The sequence below is a fragment of the Myotis nattereri genome (assembly GCF_964212035.1).
Source record: "Myotis nattereri genome assembly, chromosome: 18".
NCBI lineage: Eukaryota > Metazoa > Chordata > Mammalia > Chiroptera > Vespertilionidae > Myotis > Myotis nattereri.
The window spans coordinates 2,316,907-2,336,735 of record NC_138093.1 but is presented as its reverse complement, the minus strand read 5'-3'; the positions used below and the strand labels follow the sequence as shown (position 1 = coordinate 2,336,735).

General features: G+C 50.6%; 1 protein-coding gene across 1 annotated transcript; it reads left to right on the top strand.

Annotated features, from left to right (window-relative positions):
• Window positions 1-712: 712 nt before the first annotated feature.
• Window positions 713-15,901, top strand: FRRS1 (ferric chelate reductase 1; the record flags this gene model as incomplete). The annotated part of the gene is made up of 15 exons (XM_081111995.1): window positions 713-908; window positions 2,003-2,139; window positions 3,366-3,460; window positions 3,897-4,044; window positions 5,238-5,420; window positions 6,528-6,626; window positions 7,494-7,641; window positions 8,950-9,063; window positions 9,915-10,027; window positions 10,730-10,816; window positions 11,543-11,640; window positions 11,875-11,933; window positions 12,846-12,989; window positions 14,221-14,282; window positions 14,736-15,901. The coding sequence occupies 15 exons, from the start codon at window positions 713-715 to the stop codon at window positions 14,826-14,828; spliced, it is 1,776 nt and encodes a 591-aa protein (XP_080968121.1). The 3' UTR covers window positions 14,829-15,901.
• Between the last annotated feature and the right edge of the window lie 3,928 nt (window positions 15,902-19,829).

Below are 19,829 nucleotides of genomic sequence, written 5' to 3'. Positions count from 1 at the left end.
GAGGCCGGAGGAGCCAGTGTCGGTCAGGCCGGTGGTGCCCGTGAGGCCGGAGGTGCCGGTGGTGCCCGTGAGGCCCGTGGTCGCTGTGAGGCCAGTGGCCGGAGGGCCTCACCTGGATGCAGGAGAAACACCTGGCTGACAATGGCGCTTCCTAATCCAAGGCCTCTGGGCCGCAGGGAACAGAAAGATTGCCTCTTGCAATGGGTGGTCTGTCGCCGTCACTTTCCAAGATTGCAAATTAACGCCCCCCCCCCCCCCCCCCCCCCCCGCCGCCTGTGCCATCATGATTGGTGCAGGGGGTCGGAGAAGGGGCCAGATGCGCTCAGGGGACGCATGTGCATCCAGCAGCAGCTCTGTGAGCTCGCTAAGCTCTCTAGGTGACGCGGAATAAAGCCTCTGGTTTTATTGGACGAGTCGGTCCTTCCCGGTCAGACTCCCAGCTGTCTTCATCCTGTCGCGGCGCCGGGGCAGGAAGCCGTGAGCCCGTGCTGGCTTTCGGGGCTTTGCTCCGAGCCTCACCGCGTAAGAGGTGGAGCTGGGGTCCAGCCCGTGGAGACGCCACCCACCGTCTCCCTCTGCGGCCCGTCGTTGAGGATTCGGGGAGCTGCCGGCTGAAAGCAAGTGGCTCTCTGGCTCCTGTCCTGCGTGTGGAAGCTTCTATCGTTCATCTCAGTTGCCTCTGAAAATAACGCCCTTTCATTTTCCTGTGCAGATGGCAGCTCCGGGATGCACCGTGGCGGCCCTCCTGCTGCTGCTGCGCCTCAGCCTGGTGGCGGGCTATCCCAGCGGCAGGGTGACGGAGTCCTGCGGGGACATGGTCCCCAGACACGGCCACGCCCCGCGCCCCGACCCCGTCCACAGCGTGGCCGTGTCCCGGACGACATTCATGCCGGGAGACCAGATCGAAGGTACGCGTGCGGGGTTCCCCGTTCACAGGCCGGGGTCCATCCTCCCGCTGCGCCCGAGGGGCTGTCGCCATCGGAGTCCCAGTCCCAGGGAGGCCCCTCACCTGTTCGGGAGATGCCATCGTCCTCACCCCACGCTTCCCACGCGTGTGCTTAGCTGCTGCAGACGCTCTGTGACCTACGCAGTACGTCTGCTCCCCATTCAGGGCTGGTTTTCAAACATGTGCCTATCATGTTTAATGTGTTGTCATGAACAATACTATTTATTCCACAGAAAGGAAAATAAAGTTTACTTTATTTGGTTTGAGGTTTCATAAGCCCTTATCTTTCTTTTTCCTTTTTATTGAGCCTTTCTTTCTTTTTTAATTTTTAAATATATTTTTATTGATTTCAGAGAGGAAGGGAGAGGGAGAGAGAGATAGGAACATCAATGATGATAGAGAATCATTGATCTGCCGCCTCCTGCACACCCCCTACCGGGGGTCGAGCCTGCAACCCGGGCATGTGCCCTGACCAGGAATCAAACCTGGGACCCTTCAGTCCGCAGGCTGACTCTCTATCCACTGAACCACACCGGCTAGGGCTCTCTTTCTTGATACAGTGTAATCTCTTATACTAGTAGTTCCTTGATTCTTCTGGCAAAATGTGGACTGGCTGAAGGTGTATCTCGAACAGCATTCTGCAAACTCCACTTCCTGCAGCTATTCCCAGCACTCTCTAACCAGAAGAGTATTCGGAAAGCACACTTTATGTGCATATATCAGACTTCTTAGCGTTGCATGCTGCGTGGTAGGACAGTAAAGGGCCTAAGGATTCGCAGTGAAGAAACAGCATTACTTTCATCCAGCATTTTCCACAGTAGTTTGGCCTCATGGGCCTGACCATTGCCCACCTCTCCCCGCGGGACGGTGGTTAACATCTCTCGCAGCGACTGTCCCATGCAGCCGAGCCTGGAGCTGTGTCTAGGGGACGATCGCTGCCGTGTCCTCTCCTGGGGACGCTCTGTGTGTGGACAGCCGTTGGAACCCGGCTGCGCCACCTCCAGCAGTTCCCTCTGGGCAGTGCCAAACCTCTTCCCCGTCTCTCTGTTGCCGCAGTTACGGTGTCGGGGCCGGAGTTTAAAGGCTTTCTCATTGAGGCCCGGGATGCTGAGGATCTGAGCGGCGCTCCTGTGGGCTCCTTCACGCTGATTGACAGCCAGGAGTCCCAGCTTCTGACTTGCGGAGATAAGCAGGTTTGTGGCTGGTTTAAAACTGGTTTCTGTGTTTCCACGGGCCTTGTCACAAGAGGGTGGCGCATGCAAGATAAACGACATTGCCCACATGATTCAAACATCTAAACAGATGCCCAGTGACCCAACTCCCCCTTCACCCCCCCATTTTACTACTGGCAATCTACACATGAGCATCCTAGGAAAGGCAGGGCAGAGCTTGAAGAGTGTATGCCTCCTAATACTTCATGTGCTATTGACTCAGCGTGTTGATTTTGGAAGGTGTAAATGTTGAAGATAGAGTTCTAGAGAGGGACGGAAATTCAATTTTTGTCATTCATTCGTTTGTTTAGTAAGCATTTATTATCCCAGGAACTGTCTTGGAGAGCTCATAGCCGGGGACACGAGTAAAGCATGCAGACACGTGACATGGCACATGGATAGGACATGGATGTAGGACAGACACATGAGTAGAACAGTGTGATGACGTAGGTTAGAAGCACCCACGGGATGGGGGAAGCATAGCTAGGGAGCCACACCCAAGCTCGAGGGGATGGAGAGGGAGCTGCTCGGAGGACCCGACCCCAAAGCTGGGCCACAGGGCATCTGCCAGGTGAAAGGAAGAGGGAGGTAAGATTGAGAGAAAGGAATTATGCAAATATAATCACCACCTATTTGGAGGCGGGAATACTTTTTCTTTTGATGAGTCTTCTGTGTACTAGTTGCATGTATGAATGGAAGGAATATACATTTATAGTATAAATGAAATAGCAAGCCAAATGCACCTAGTATTCATAACTCTCTTTAGTTCTTCTTTTTCTTTAATGTTTTTATTGATTTCAGAGAGAGGGAGGGAGAGAGAGATAGAAACATCAATGATGAGAGAGAATCAGATCGGCTGCCTCCTGCACACTCCACACTGGGATCAAGCCTGAAAGCGGGGCATGTACCCTGACCGTGAAGCAAACCTTGACCTCCTGGTTCATAGGTCGACGCTCAACCACTGAGCCACCTGGGCCGGGCTCTCCTTAGCTCTTGCATTTCTGTGGACTGGGATTTATTCAGAGCCAGAGCTAGTCTGGTCTCCCCAGTCAACCTGCATGTACTGGGTACGTGAGGCCCTGTTCTAATAAAAAGGTCTCTACCAGAGGCTGAGGCCGCGCACTAATAAGCCCCTTTGCAAATGAGACCGCTCCGGCCCTGCTGAGCCGGCCAGGGGCTGACGGAGAGCTCTTTTCCATTCATCACAGGGGTCAGCGGTGAGCCACACCAGTGCGCACAAGAAGACAGAAGTGAGAGTCTACTGGGACGCCCCCGGCAGCGCCCCCAACCACGTGCAGTTCCTGTGAGTACAGAGACCGAGGTGAATGAGGGTGTGCAGTCTTGGCATGTCGGGGGGGATCGTGCAGTTTAGTCTCTGGCCTGACGTTGGGAGCATGCCCCCCAATGACAAGTCAGAGTAGAGAAGAGGAGGGGGAGGGGGAGGAGGAGGAAGAGCAGGATGAGGAGGAAGAGGAGGAGGAGGAGGAGGAGGAGGAGGAGGAGGAAGAGGAGGAGGAGGAGGAGGAGGAGGAGGAGGAGGAGGAAGAGGAGGAGGAGGAGGAGGAGGATGAGGAGGAGAGGAGGAGGAGGAGGAGGAGGAGGAAGAGAGCCATCAGAGATCTGGTAGGCACTCCTAAGTCGCGTGTCCCTTCTGAACTCCTTCTCACTCCTTGGAAGTTTCGATCTGCCTGCTGGGCCACAGTTGGGGTTCTGGCTGACACCCCGGTTCTGCGTTTCAGGGCCACGGTCTTGGAGAAGTATAAAATCTACTGGGTGAGGATTCCTAGTCCTGTCATTTCACAGCCAAAGGCCCCGCCCTTTTCAACACCTGGGACCACACCAGTGCCTTCGCCAGCCTCGCCTGCAGTCTCCCGTCTCACCAAACCAGTGAGTCGCCTCCTGTGGTTCCCCAAACGCCGTCTAGGGGAGCACCTCCTTGGGAGCTGGGGTTCCGTGCTCGGGGCCCTGTGAGGAGAAGCAGCCGCCCTGAGCGGTGGTGGCAGCAGGTGGGTCTCAGGAGGAGGGAGGTCCTCCTTCAGCATTAGGGCTGCAGGTTAGAGGGGGGAGCGCAGCCCTGCACCTCCCAGTGCGGCTACCACACTGACACAGTCCCTACCAGCGGGATGCGGTTCCTCTGAGACCTGGGGAAGCAGCAGCAACGAACTCCCTCCCTCCCTCCCTCCCGCCTTACATTCTCTTCCTCCCTCCCTCCCTCCTCTCTCTCTTTCCACCACCAAATATGAAACATGGAGTGGGAGCTTACAGCTTAAGCTCTATTCAGACAAGATTTGGAATGTGGAGCACAATCTTGAAGTAGTGGTAGAGCTCTTAAATATATATTTAAATATATTTTTATTGATTTCAGAGAGGAAGGGAGAGAGAGAGAAAGAGAGAGAAAGAAAGAGAGGGGGGGGGGGAGAGAGAGAAACATTAATGAGAGAGAATGATGGACCGGCTGCCTCCTGCACACCCTCTACTGGGGATGAACCTGCAACCAGGCCTGTGCCCTGACCAGGAATCGCACCAGTGACCTCTCTGTGCACAGGACGATGCTCAACCGACTGAGCCACACAGGCCAGGGCTCTTATATTATTTTAATATTAAATTTGGACCAAATGCTAGAGGCAGAGTCCAGGGTCTAAATACACAATTTTGCAAAGGTTTTGCCTGTTTGATTTTTAAATTGCACCTCTGGAAACTGGAGGATACCCTGCAGGCAAGACTGTCCCTGTGGGCTTAAACACTCCCTGAGGAGTTTCTAGCATTTCCCCGAGCCTTCCCTGGGGAACATAATTAACATGAACTATTTGGGTATTAAAGGGACTTTAATACTCGAGCACAATTACAGTCCAACTACTGTGCCTTCCAAATGTTAATTAAAAGAAATTACGCTGAAAAGTTCATGACCTTGAAAACGACTGCCCAGGTCATTTCTAATTTGGGGCCTGTCTCCTGCCCCCTGATTTGGGTCCTGTTGTGAAAAGGGGGTCCGTTAGGACCTGTGCCCCGGGAGGGGCCCTTCTGTCTTTGGGGGTGAACGGCCGGTTTGATCACGAAGCCCCGCCCCCTCATTTTCCCAGTTCAGCGCCTCGGGCTGTGGGAGCAAGAAGTTCTGTGTGCGGAGCCCCTGGGCCTGCGACCCAGCGAAGGACGCCACCTGCCTCTTCCTGTCCTTCATGCCGGACGGCCAGTCGGTGACGGTGGAGATGAGCGGCCCCAGCAAAGGCTACCTGTCCTTCGCGCTTTCCCACGACCGGTGGATGGTGGGTGCCTCACACTAATCCGTGGGGTGACCTTAGTCCCGGAGGGCCAGCTGTTTGTTCCGGGTCAGATGATGGCCCTTGAGGGAGGGGTGGGGAGGGAGGGGTGGGGAGGGAGGCGGGTGCTGAGGCTGAATGAGCCTGTGTGCTGTGGTTTGTCCATTCCTGGTGTCGCTCACGGCGACTCCAAATTTCTTATCTTGAGCTGGGCTAATTCCGAGTTGGATGTAAGATGAACGGGTTGTTCTTGGGTCTTGTTTAAGGAGCTTAGCGACCAAGGCCTATAAAACACCTTGCTAGGTAGTTTCGGGGGAGCGACTTAGAACAGGCGAAAGAACCAAATCTACACACAGTAACGTAAAATCCAGAAGATTCGCTGGTACCTTGGAATGATGCCAGGTGCTTTGAAGAGGCAGCCTGCCCTTTAGTAGTAATTGAAATGAGATCTGAGTTTAGAGAATATTAGAGATGAAAGGACACATGGGAATCAGACCGGCAGGGAACGCCTCCCTGAGCTCAGACGGTGTGGCCTCCATACGTAACGCTTACCCTATTGGGTGTTGAATGTGTACAATATTAGCAATATTTGATTACAGTGCCTTCCATCTTGAAGGCTACCCCCCAAAACCAATATAATATAGCGCATTTACAATCATGAAAATGTTCAAGACATATATATATATATATAAATAAGTATCCAGAATAATGTTCATGATAAATTAAAACAGGTAACAAAACTGTGTATTTTTCTATTTGGAGAGAGAGAAAGATATAAGTATAAATATAAATAGATTTGGATGAATATATATGAAAGCATTAACCGTGGTGTTCAATTGGGGATGGGTTTATGGGCATATAAACATGTCAAGTCTATTTTAGCCTGTTTTTTTTTTTATAATGAAATTGTATTGCTTTCCTATTATAACAAAATCCTATTGATTCATAAATCGGACAGCCATAGTATCATTGATTCATAAATCGGACAGCCATAGTATCAAGGCTGCCAGTAAATTATTTAAGAATACCAAATACTATTTGATTTTTATTAAGGACTTAAAAGCACAGCGTTGAACTTGCTTTAGACTCTTCTCCTTTCCCATCATTCTCCAGGGCGACGATGACGCTTACCTGTGTATTCACGAGGACCAGACCGTGAGCATCCGACCTGCCCATCTGACGGGGCGGAGCCACCCTGCCCTGGACTCCTGGGTAGGTGTCAAAGTTCTGGGAGCCTCTACCTGGCCCACCCACCCTCTGGCCACGCGGCTCACAGCGGCACGTCTGTGTGGCAAAGTGGCCTTGAACCCGCAGTTAGTCGGGCCTGAGCAGGGGCCTCGCCAAAGGGTTCCTCTCTCATAATACTCTGGGAAAGCTTTTCTGCACTTTGCCTTTTTTTTTTTTTTACTAGATATACATATATATTTAATAAAGTTTATGTGTATTTAAGGTGTGCAACATGATGTGTTTTTAAAAAATGTTTTGATTGATTTTTTTTTTTTTTGAGAAAGAGAGGAAGGGAGAGGGAGCGAGAGAGAGAAACATCAATGATGAGAGAGAATCATCGATTGGCTGTCTCCTGCGCACCCCACACTGGGGATCGAGCCTGCAACCCCAGGCATGTGCCCTCGACCGAGAATCAAACCGTGACCTCCTGGTTCCTAGGCCGACGCTCAGCCACTGAGCCACGCCGGGCGGGCGCGATGCTTTGATATCCATACACACAGTGAAATGCTGTGCCAAACCGGCTAGGGCTACTTGCTATTGTTTGTTCAATGTTTTTGATTGTTTATGGCCAGATGGGGTTTTTTTTTATGTCTGCCAAAGGTTCTCTCCTGGGGAGAGGAATTTTGGGGTTTTGACTCAAAGTAAAAATAATACTTGTGCCAAGTGAGATCAAGACAGACGGGGAGGGAGTGTCTGTTGTACTCTTTGAAGGGGAAGTGGAGGAGCAAGGCCAGCGCAGACCAGACGTGCACGAGGGTCTCAGAGAAAGGAGCTTGGACGGCAGGACTGCGATCACATCGGGCTTTAGCAAATCTTGGGGAAGCGCTGACGAGACTCACCGTGTGCTTGTAGGACGGCCTCGAGGATATGGCCTGGAGGCTGGAGGATGGCGGGATGCAGTGTTCTTTCAGAAGAAACATCACCCTTCCTGGCGTTGAGAATAGATTTGACCTAAACACAAGCTACTACATATTTCTAGCAACTGGTGCAGCCAAGGATGGTAAGTCCTATGTGTTGATAAAAACGACCTTTTCAAGATTTGTTTTCTTCTCTCTCTTCTCCCCTCCCCCCACTTAAAACATATTTACACTTGCGGGTAAAGAGTTACCAAAACCCTCTTCCATCTTGCCTTCCCTTTTGACCTTGGTTGGCCTTTAAGCTTCGTTTCCCTAGAAACTAGGCAAGGGTAGGGTCAACTACGCTGTAAGGCCACATGCTCACGATGGAAGTGAATTTCTGGCTGGTAAGCAGCATTTGGGCCAGGTATAAGAAGCCGGAAGAGCGAGGAAAGTCATTTTATAAATATCTAGGGGGACCATTGCTCTTCTGCTTTTTATTGTTGATGTTTGGTTTTGTTGCGTTTTGGATAGATGATATACCTGGTTTCCTATAAAGTTACATCTTTTTGGAAATTATTGCCTTGTAGTCCGTGGTCTAATATGTATTTTTGTTTGGGCCAAAGATATATCATATATATATATATATATTTTCAAATTTCTTGATTATTTTTATTCTTTTTGATACACATTGTATTCTAAAAATAATCTATGCTCCATGATTTATTTACTGATTCTCCTGGTGATGACCATTCAGCTTGTTTAAATTTTTTTGGCTACCATAAAACAAATTTCTGTGAACATTCTTGTACATATACCTTTGGGTAAAGGGTATTTCTGTAGGGTAGATTCTCAGAAGGTAGGAATTCACACACACCCATACTCACAAATACAAACTAACAGGAATAACTCTACATCCACAGACTTAAAGTTATACATAATGAACAATAATATGATAACCCATTCTCAAACTGTGCACATCACTTTTCTTTGGGACTTTGGTTTGTTAGTCAAACCCAGTCCCAATCGATCAATGCCACAAAATGGAGCATTGAAATGTGCTTGTCTTTCTCTCAGGCCCAGCTTCTGTCGGTTTAATCCAGAATTCTAGATTATTTTTCACATGTATTCTCTTTCAAGAATTATCCTTGCCATTTTCAATCATTTGTGGTCACATTAACGGTAATTTGGATGAAACATTGTTTGTGGGCGTCTCACTGTAACTCCCACCTTCCCAGCCTCATGTCTTGATTGGCTAAATTATTTCTTTAGTTTTCCCCCCCAATAAGGCCATGTGACCCTGCCTCTGGGTTTAGGTTGCTTTTGCATATGAATGGCATCTCTGTTGATATTTATTTTCTATTATTTTGAGAAGTTTTGTTTCCAGGATCCTGACACGGTCTTTTCATTCCTTCTCTTCTGAGGAAGTAATTCTTCTTCATCTTTTTTTTCCTGCTTTTTTATAATTTCAGGTCGAATTTATAGACACTCCCAGCAGCCTCTGATTACATATGAAAAGCATGAGGTGACAGGCGATCCGCAGGACGTGGGAGCGTCTCGGGCCCCGCCCCTGCTGAGGGCTCACGGTGAGCTGCTCCCTGTGTGTGTGCTGCAGCCTCACTCCGCCCATCACCTTCCCGGTGGCTCGGTGCTGGCTGGGGTAGGAGTCGTGGCGAACAGAAGTTAGCAGCTGTTTAGAAATCTCTGTGTGACCATTCACATTGCAGTTAGCAGTATTTACCTTTCTGTAAAAAACATTTAAAAAATATTTTTATTCTTTAATATGTTTTTATTGATTTTAGGGAGAGAAAAAGGGAGAGAAGGAGAGACATAGAAACATCAGTGAGAGAGAAACATTGATGAGCTGCCTCCTGCACGCCCCCCACCGGGGATCGAGCCTGCAACCCAGGCTTGTGCCCTGACCGGGAACTGAACCAGCAACCTTTTGGTGTGTGGGACGATGCTCCAACCCACTGAGCCACCCGGCCGGGGCACCTGTTGGTTTTTCACTGGTTTTTGGAGTGAGAGGTGAGACGTTTCCAAGGTGACTCGGGCTCTAGTAGCACAATGGTTAAGGGTACGATTGCTCAAGCCAGGATGGACTCGACTTACATGGCGTCTCTGCCTTGGTTTCCCCATCCGGCAAAACTGGAATAATAATAATTGTAATCACTTCATCGGATTGCGGTAAAGATCCATTAGGTTAGTTCACGGGGAGCTCTTAGAGACTGTGCCTTGCACATAGTAGGGCTATGGAAGTGTTAGCTGTTAGAAGCAGTCGTGGTGAGAGGGAAAGCTGTGACATCCGGGTGTTCTGAGGATATGCCATGGCAGCTGAATGTACTTTGCTGGTGGTTTCTGTTTTCCGAGCACGTGGCGTGACCGCTGCAGGATAGCGGGGTGAGTTGGTGATGTCACCACCGCATCTTCCCTGCAGGGGCCTTGATGCTCGTGAGCTGGATGACGGCCGTCAGCGTGGGTGTCATCGTTGCCCGGTTCTTCAAGCCCGTTCTGTCCAGGCCTCTCTTCGGCGAGTCCACTTGGTTCCAGGTAGGCGGGAGGAGAAGGTTCATGGGGTTTCGTACTAGCTGTACGTTGCAGCAAGCAAACACATGAACTCTGTGGGTTCCTTTCCCTTGGTGTGTGTGTGGCATAGTTTTGTGGTTTCGGGATCCTAATAATTTCTTCTTCTTGCCCTTTGGTTTCCTGACCAGTTGAGAACAGACACAAGGTCCTTGAGAGAGGTGACAACAGAGGCGACTTTAGGCAGGGCTCGGGCGGGTTGGAGGACGTGCCAGGGCCGCGTGCCTCCCTGTGTGCCGTAGACTTTGGGACCCGCAGGACCCTGACCTGCATGTCCAGCTGCACCGAGCACAGACGGGCAAGGAAGGCAGAGGGCAGGGAGGGAAATCGCGAGGGCTTCCTGTGTGTCCACAGGGGTCTGTCCTCCGGGTGCTGCAACAATCCGCGCCAGACTCCCTGGTCAAGGTCACCTGTCTCCTCTGGGGGGGGATGGGAACTAGAAGCATTTCTTTTCATGTTGCCCCCTTTCTCTGGGACCAGGAGGCGAGAGTCAGTTGGTACCCCTCAAAACAAAGCAGAACACACCTTATCTTTTGTGTGTCACATGTCAGGTGTCAATCAAAAGCATTCCTTTGGGGAATCTCATCCCATGGTCTTGTCCCCATGGTAACACCAAGTCCTTTCTCTGGCTCAGGTAACTCTCTTCTCACTGTCATTTCACCCTTGCAGGTGCATCGGGTGCTCATGCTAATTACTTCCTTCCTCACCTGCATTGCTTTCGTCCTGCCTTTCATTTACCGAGGAGGCTGGAGTAGCGTAAGTACCTCTTACACTGGGTGTTTTCCTTTAAATTCACTTGAGCGTCAAAGGAGATTGCTGTTTTATTCTCAGTTGATGGGCAAACAGATATTTCTGTGCGTGGGTGATGCCACAACCATGTCCTTGGACACGTTACTGGTGTCTCTGACCCTCAGTTCCCCCGTTTTTAAAAGTGGGTTATTCATAACCAAGCGTGGAGCATGAGTGTGTGCAGTGTGTGCCTGGTGTGAAGGACATCATCATACTATCATCCTCATACCATCACCATCATCACCACCACCACCACCACCGTCATCATCACCACCATCATCATCACCACCACTACCATTATCACACCATCACCATCACCATCATCATCACCATCATCACCACCATCATCATCACCATCATCACCACCATCATCATCACCACCACTACCATTATCACACCATCACCATCACCATCATCATCACCATCATCATCTCCATCACTGTCATCATAATCAACATCTCTGTCATCATAATCAACATCACTGTCATCATCATCACCACCATCACCATCACCTCCATCGCTGTCATCATTACCATCATCACTGTCATCATCAGCATCACTGTTGTCCTCACCATCCTCCAATGTTTAAAGCTACAGGCAAGCATGAAGAATGCATAGATGTGTATTATTTCTAACTTGCGGGTGTGAATCGAGGGCGGGAGCGAGAGCATTAACGTGGGGTCCCTCTCTCAGCGTGCAGGTTACCACCCCTACCTTGGCTGCGTGGTGCTGGTCCTGGCGGTTCTGCAGCCCCTGCTGGCAGCCATGAGGCCACCTCTACATGACCCCAGGTACCCGCAGCCTTGCTACACAGCGCTCCTCACGTGCTGGGCATTCGTCGGCACACGAATCTCTTTTCAAGCAGAAGCACTTTGCATTTTGTGAAATTCAGTGATAAATTCTATTTACTTAAAAGCTTTAAAGTAGATTTCAGATGTCTCATTCCTAGGCAGTAGGGGGGTCTCTGGGGAATTCACGGTGGTTCCGTCCCTTTTAAGGATCCTTTCGCTTCTTTATTGTGGCAGGAGGCACCTGTTTAACTGGACGCATTGGGGGATGGGAACAGCTGCTAGAATCGTGGCAGGTAAGTGGCTGTGATGCCGACATTCACATATGATTGCCGGTCGCCCATGATGCAAGTTGTAATTGGGCGTAAAGCCTTTTTAGGTGCATTAGTGATCGGAGTGATTGGTTGTTGAGGAGAAATCAGCCTTAAACATTGAAATCCAGAAAGTAATTTCTCAAGATAGCTATTTAAGTCATTATTTCAGTTTCAAGCTTAGGGTTTTTAAAATGACATTAAAGCTTTCCTTTTAAGACTTTTTTTTAGCTTTTGCCTTTGCAAACAGAATAAACGCTGCTGGCCGCCAACTGTTTGAGGAGCTCAAGTGGAGGGTCATTTGTGGGCTGGGCTGAGCTGGGCTTTGAGGGGGATTTGGAGGGGGCGTCCCAGGCCTCTGCCTCCAGGCCCCTCCTCCGGGGACGGTGCCTCTCCCAGAAGGCGGTTTGCAGAGTCGGGTCTGACTTCCCCGTGTTTTGCTGCCTTGGTAACAAGTCTCTAAACTGGCGCCGCTTCCCTCCCGTTTCCGTGTCCCGTGGGGCTCCTGGTGGAAAGGGGAGCGCAGTCGCCACTGGTTTCCGGACCGGCCTCCCTTCCACCCGCAGCCTTGAAACCTGCAAAGTGCAGCCGCCTCTTCTGTAGAGCATCACTACAGTCTCCCCTCTGGCCCTCCCAGCCTAGTCCTAAGACTAGGAAACACGGAGTAACCGTTGGGCCTGAAATAGCGATTTCATTCACTCAGCTCTTTGGACACGTGTCCTCTGCTACAACCCGCGTGCGTGCAGACACACAGAGACCTTCCTGGTGGCGACTGCCTGGAAATGCCGTACAGATGTAGCTCTGTTTCCCTCTGCATGTAGTGCAGACACACAGAGACCTCTCTTGGTGGCGACTCCATGGAAATACACACGTGGCTCTGTTTCCCTCTGCACACAGTGGCGGCGATGTTCCTGGGGATGGATTTGCCGGGACTGGCCCTTCCCGGCCCGTGGAAGACCTACGTGATGCTGGGGTTTGTCGCCTGGCATGTGGGGGCAGAGATCGTGCTGGAGGTCCACGCGTACCGCCTCTCGCGCAAAGGTACTGCCCGGAATCGTTGTCCCGTGAGCCGGTGGAGAGCGGTCGGGTTCCCGATACTAAGGGGGGCTGCTCCCGGGAGCGCCTTGAACACTCCTGCCCGATCACTCAGGGCTAGAAACTGTGGGCATTTCCTGCCTTTCTCTTTCGTGTTTGTCACAATGATAAATTGTGGGTAAAACAGAAGGGCCGACTGCAGGCTTCAGGGAGGACGTCTTCGTAAGGACGTGCGCTGCGCGGGTCTGGCTGGGAGGCAGTGGACACAGGGAGCCCCGCATGCCTGGGGGGGACCCCGACCCGGAGGAAGCAGAGATGCCCAGAGTCAGCCCAGGGCAGGGCTGCCGACAGCTGTTCCCTTCTGATAGTTTACAGGGCGCTACCTCTGCTGGCCTTGCACGCCGGACACAGCGGGCTCATGAGTGAGCCATGAGGGAGGGGCTGACTCTGCCCAGCTGTCTGTCCCAGGCAGGGCACTGCCCTGGAGCCCGAGGGTGGAGAGATGTCCAACCAGCGTGGAGTCTGGGCTGTGTCCTTGGTGTCCTGTCTAGTATTCTGCGCCCCATTCTCTCCCCCCCCCCCCCCAGTGATAAATCAAGGTGGCCCTCTCCGAGCACAACCTCTTTGTTGTCTAATGTAGTATGTTGTGACGTTAGGAGTCGGTGGCTTTTGGGAGCTGAATACTCCTGCGTACTTGGTTTCTGATAAGAATACATATACAGCCGGGCTTCTGCTGACCACGGAGCTGGGGCTTGTTGTTTAAAAGACACATGTACTGCCCAGCAGGCGTGGCCCAGTGGTTGAGCATTGACCTATGAACCAGTAGGTCATGGTTCCATTCCCAGGCAGGGCACATGCCCGGGTTGTGGGCTTGATCCCCAGTGTGGGGCGTGCAGGAGGCAGCCAATCAATGATTGTCTCTCATCATTGATGTTTCTGTCTCTCTCTCCCTCTCCCTTCCTCTCTGAAATCAATAAAAAAATATAAAAAAGAAAAGAAAAAAAATGTACTTCACACTTTTATTGTTGGGGGTTTGATCTGGTTGGAATTGCCTAGAAAAGAGCAAGTTTAAGTGCCCGTCCGGAGTGTGAGAGCCTTACTATTGGGGACGTTTGGAATGTCCCGGGAGCTGGAAATGGGAGAACAGACTCAGCAAACCCTACCCATGAGCCTCGCTGAGCAAGTGTTCGCCTGCACACCCACGGGCCTTACCGACGCATGTTTTTGCTCTTGGCAGTTGAAATACTGGATGACACTAGAATTCAGATTATGCAGACCTTTACCATGGCTGAGGCAGAAGTAAGTTCTTCTTGTTTATAGTTTTACTAGAGGCTTGGTACATGAAATTTGTGCACTTGGGGGGGGGGGGCCCTCAGCCCAGATTGCGAGAGGGTGCAGGCTGGGCCAAGGGACCCCACGGGTGCACAATTGGGGCCAGGGGGGGACATGGGAGGTTGGCCAGTGGGGGAGGGACTATGGGAGGGCTCCAGGGCGTGTCCAGCCCATCTCGCTCAGTCCTGATTGGCTGGATCCCAGCAGCAAGCTAACCTACTGGTCGGAGCGTCTGCCCCCTGGTGGTCAGTGCACATCATAGCGACTGGTCGAGTGGCCTTAGCATATCATTAGCATATTACACTTCGATTGGTTGAATGGATGACTGGAAAGTTAGCATATTAGGCTTTTATGATATAGGGTTGACAAAGGCCTTCAGGATCGGCGGTCTGTCCTCTCACCTGTGCGTTTTCCTTTCAGGGCCACGGCTTTAAGAAGGCGGTGCTAGCCGTGTATGTCTGTGGGAACGTGACTTTTCTCGTCATATTCTTGTCTGCCGTCAGCCGTCTCTGAGCCCGCCGCGGCCTTGCTGTGCCGGCCAGGTGACGGTCTCATCGAGCCGAGGAACACGAGGCCCGCGCCGCCTGCCGGGTGTGGGCAGGAAATCCGAGTTGGAGACCAGGCCATGCCCACGCGGGGTTCTGGCGGCTGGCCCTTAGGGTCCTGTGGACTGTGACGCACCGTCCAGCCTTTAGGTGCAGGTCCGAGGCTTAAAGGGAAGGTCGAGGAGAAGTGACCCTCGAATATTTCTCTTTTCTGCCCCTTTTTATTGAATGTATCGGGGTGACACTGGTTCATGAAAGGATACAGGTTTCAGGTGAACAACTCCACACACATCATCTGTACGCTGTCTGGTGTGTTCACCACCCCAAGTCAGGTCTCCTTCCATCACCATTGATCCCCCGTCTCCCCTCCCCCACCTCCTCCTAGCCCCCTCCCAGTATTTCTATGCTGAGATTTTAAGAATGTTAGCATTTAGGAATGTAAACAAGAACTATTTGGAAAATAAAGGATGACCTTAGGATGGAAAGGGGAGGAGAGGAACTATATTAGAGCTCTGGAAGTACTGTGGGTCTTTTAAGACAACATCTACAGGGTGTCCCCAAAAATGAGTACACACTTTAACAGCTGATAGCTCAATTTTAAAGATAGGATGTATTTTAATAAACGCTGCCTTTATAATTATTCAAAGTGTGTATACATTTTTGGGGGGACACCCTGTATTTTTACTAGTTTATCTCAATGGTCGTTTTTCCTAGGGCTTTTTGGGAAACTGTATTTTTCAGTCCTGTTTTGGGGACTCATTCCTTGCTCTGTGTATCTTGTTTCTTTGGTAAAGGTGGAAATGGGGCTGACCCCACGGTAGGTTTTGTTAACATTGAAACATATTACGGATATTATAATGTCTTCCCTAGCTGTGAAATGTGAGCGTGCATCTTCTGCTTAAAAACTGCCTTTATATTTTCAGCAACAGAGCTGATGGCCTTTTATATGCTCGGTGTTTTGACAATCAGATTTGAATCCGACAGCCTTTGGAGACTGTAGACTCGAATTGCAAAACTAATAAAGCTCACCCTTGTGGACACATCTAAGTTCCTCTCTTGCCGTGTGGGGTTCTGCTCTGCTGGGAGCTCCTGGTGCTCTAATGAGCTGGAATCATGTTATCTTCCTTCCTGCTGCAATCATTTTCCTATTTTGGGGCTGCCTTTTATACCTGCCATGAGGACTCCTAGCCAGTGGGGGGCGCCATATACCAGCTGTACCGAAGTACAGCTTGGTTCCTGCCTCCTTGGGCCAAGATTCCTTTTCAGAACTTAGATAACATCATGGATGTATTTTCCTTAAAATCCACCGACTCGATCTTCATTTGAAAAAAAAATCCTGCCTTTTTTGGGGGGGAGGGTCGGTATTTTGCGTCAGAAACTGAAATTAAGTCCATTGTTTCATTTGATTTTTCTTCCCTGTGATTATCTGTAACAACAGTTTGATATTTCCCTTTACAGTCCTCTGACCCTGTGGCCGAAACACAGTGATCCTCGGCACAGGACACAGCACAGTGGACGCTCTGAAAATAATAGGAGTGCAGGGCGCACAGTTCGCTTCTGTAGCTGTTCTGATCACGTTGCCGTTTCTGGTTGGCCCGAGGCCCTGACTTCTATCGGGTGTAAGGCAGCCTCGGCCGTGTCTCCGGCGCCTCTGACTGGGTGAAGTGATGGGGAGGTTTGTTTTTCTTCCTTTTAGTGGAGTTTCTCACAAGCAGCGTAGGGGTGAGATGTGACTTTTCCGTACGTGCCCGGCTACTCACAGCCTAACCCTTCCTTTTGCATGTATGTTTAAAAATAAGTTTTTTAAGCCTAGAAAACGAAATGTATGCTAAACTGGTTTTCACCGGTTTTCACCTCTAAGGGGCTTAAAGGCTAGTGGCTTTCTCTCGGTCAGTTCTGTTGTGCATGTGTCAGGGAAGGATTCTCTGAAGGGGAAGGGGGACCTCGGTGTGTTTGGTTTTCAGTACGTGAACTTGCTGATGTGCATGGTCGGTTTTTCTTCTTCCCGGATTCATCTGTGGGCGCTCTTTGGATATAGCATTGATCGACTGAGAGTTGCCCAGTGAAGTTTTTGTCATTTAATCTTAATTGATGAAACTTTTTCAGTAATACCAAGTCAGGATGCTTCTGCTAGGAATGGTAAGAAGGAACTCTGAATGGTAAGAAGGAACTCTTACAACAGCAACAGCATGGAGGCACCTGGAGGGTGTGGTGCTGGGTGAAATAAGCCAGTCAGAGAGAGGCAAGTGTCACATGATCCCACCATACGTGGAATCTAATGAACAACATACACTGATGAACAAAATGGATCCAGAGACACAGAACCATGAACAGACGGATGCATTTCAGAGGGAAGGCGGGGGTGGGCTAGTGGGGGGAGAGTTTAACCGTGGAACTTGTATGCATAACAGCAAACAAAGTGGACATCTGTCATGCTTTCATCATGCTTTCAACAATAAAGATAAATTAAAAAAAATAAAAGAAAATGCCTACCTTCACTTTTCTCAATCTTTCTCTCCATTTTTATAATGAACGATCGGGTGTCTTTTTCAAACACACACACATTACTTTCGATAGCAGTGATTGCTAGACGACATGCCTTTCTGTCTTTAGCGATGTTGTCCGGGGAGTGAGCAGAATCACAGGTGCTTGTTTATCTTAAAGATGGACTCCTCTATACAATACAAATAAGTATGTTTTTTGGGGGAAGAAAAATGAAACTAATTCTAGAGGACGGTGGCTGGGGAGCATTGATCGCCGAGCCTGTTCTGTGTTTATGATTTTCTGCTCTGTGGTCATCGGTCTTAAGGGCGCAGGGAGCTTATGGCAAAGCTTGTGAATAAATGCACGACTTCACCTCAGTGCCAGCGTGGTTTCCATCAGGGTTTGGGCTCTAACACGTGGCCAGTGAGCTTCGTCCTTCCACGTCCGGCCCGCCCCGCCCAGGGCGCAGTGCAGCACCTGCCACCGGAAAGTTCTGGGGCACGTGCAGCTCTTGGGTGGAATTCTGTGGGTCTGTTACTCTGGCGGAGCAGGAAGACAGGACCAGGTCCCCGTGTGAGATACTCAGGAGAGAGGGAAAGGAAGGACGCTTCCTTTCAGCTCTTGTCACAGCTGATGAGGGCCCACAACGTTCCTGTCTGCGTCTGCTTCTTTCCGCCTGGCCCGGCCCCCACGGCTCACCCCTGGGCCCAGGCCACCGCTGGCCACCTGCCTGGGAAGCCCTGTGGTGCTGGGTGGCAGGGCACTGCGGTCTTGGCATGGACTGCGGGACAGGCTGCCTGCCGCTGTCAGGACAGGGAGGGGGGGTCCTGGAAAGGAACCCCCTTTAGAGAGGGGAGCCCAGCGCCTGTTTGCCCACTGCCCTGGCAGTCTGGGCTAAGATGCCTGCTGCAAATCAAAAGATGCACAGAGCCCAGCCAGTGTGGCTCAGTGGTTGAGCATTGACCTATGAACTAGGAGGTCACGGTCTGATTCCTGGTCAGGTCACATGCCTGGTTTCGGGCTTAGATCCCCAGTGTGGGGTCATGCGGCCGGGAAGGGGGTGGGTGGAGAGTCAATCAATGCTTCTCTCTCATCACTGATGTTTCTCTCCTTCCCTCCCTCTCCTTTCCTCTCTGAAATCAATACAAATAATTTTTAAGAAAAGATGCACAGACATGGAAACAATGCAATAGGACCATATAGAATTGAAGAGCTGAAAAAAGTATTTGAAAAAATTCACTGGATAGAATTAATACCAGAATGGAGACAGCAGAGAAAAAGGAGCCAGTGGATTTGAAGATAGATCGATCAATAGAAACGATCTCTTTGAAGAGAAGAAAGAAAAACTTCTGGAGAGCAGTTGAACCCCAGGGACCTGCTGAATGACAACCTGCGTGGTGTTCTCTCAGAAGGAGAGGCGGCTCTGGATCTAACGACTAGGAAATCCCCAAATTTGATAACTTTACTGACTCCCGACGCAGGGGGACGTGTCGCGCAGGAAAACCTGAAGGCAGGCGTATGCAGTCATAGTGGAACCCTTGAAAGCAAAAATGACAGAGCACGTCCTGGAAGGAGATAGAGAAAAAGGAAAGATTGCATTCCAACCTCCGACTTCTCCCAGGAGGGTCAGGGTTAGGGCTAAGGTTAGGGAAGAGGGGGAAGGAATGGGACCCAGGGTTGGGGTGTTTGCATGAAAGTGTCTCTGAAATTCGAATCCCCAGATTTTCTAGAACATTCCAGACCAGCAGAGGAGCTCTTTCCTCCTCGAGACCAGCTGGCTTTTACAAAGAACTCATCTGAGGCTGATGCCTCTCAGGGTGATGCTAGTCCGTCGAGTCTGCTGCTGCTACTTCCCAGCGACTGAGGTTGGGTCTCATCGTCTCAGTAGGGAAACTCACCGGAAGACCCACAGGACCTGGGTGCCAGGAGCGGGCGTGACCCAGGGAGGATGCGTGTGCGTGGGTGTGAGGGTGTTGGGTGGAGTAGGAGAGAACTGGCATCAGACTATACTTCAAATTAGGAGTCATGCCCCACCAAGAATCCTTAGGAATGTATGATGCACACATTCTCATTGTATGTTGATAACAGGATTCTGTCTTGTTCACCACCATTGGCCAAGCCTGAGACCAGATTTGTGTCCTCTGAGAACAGGGGAAGCCCTCCATTGACCAGCCTTGGGTCGTACCCAGTCATTGAACCAGGGGGCTCACACTGAATTGAATGACAGAAAGGGTGATATTTCAAGAAGAATAACCATGCCAGTTACCGTCTGTAAAGTCATGCACACTGGCAAGATAATCCCAGTCCCATCCCCAAATGTGAGGGTAACCATCGCACACACCTGTTGGACGTGTGCCAAGGGCTGAAGTCTCTCCCCGGCAGAGGATGTGGTTGTCTTACAGCCTCGGTGGGTTGGGAAGGCCCGTTCACGTGTCAGACTTAAAGATGGATGTTTCTGTGACAAGGGACAGTGGCTCCCGATGAT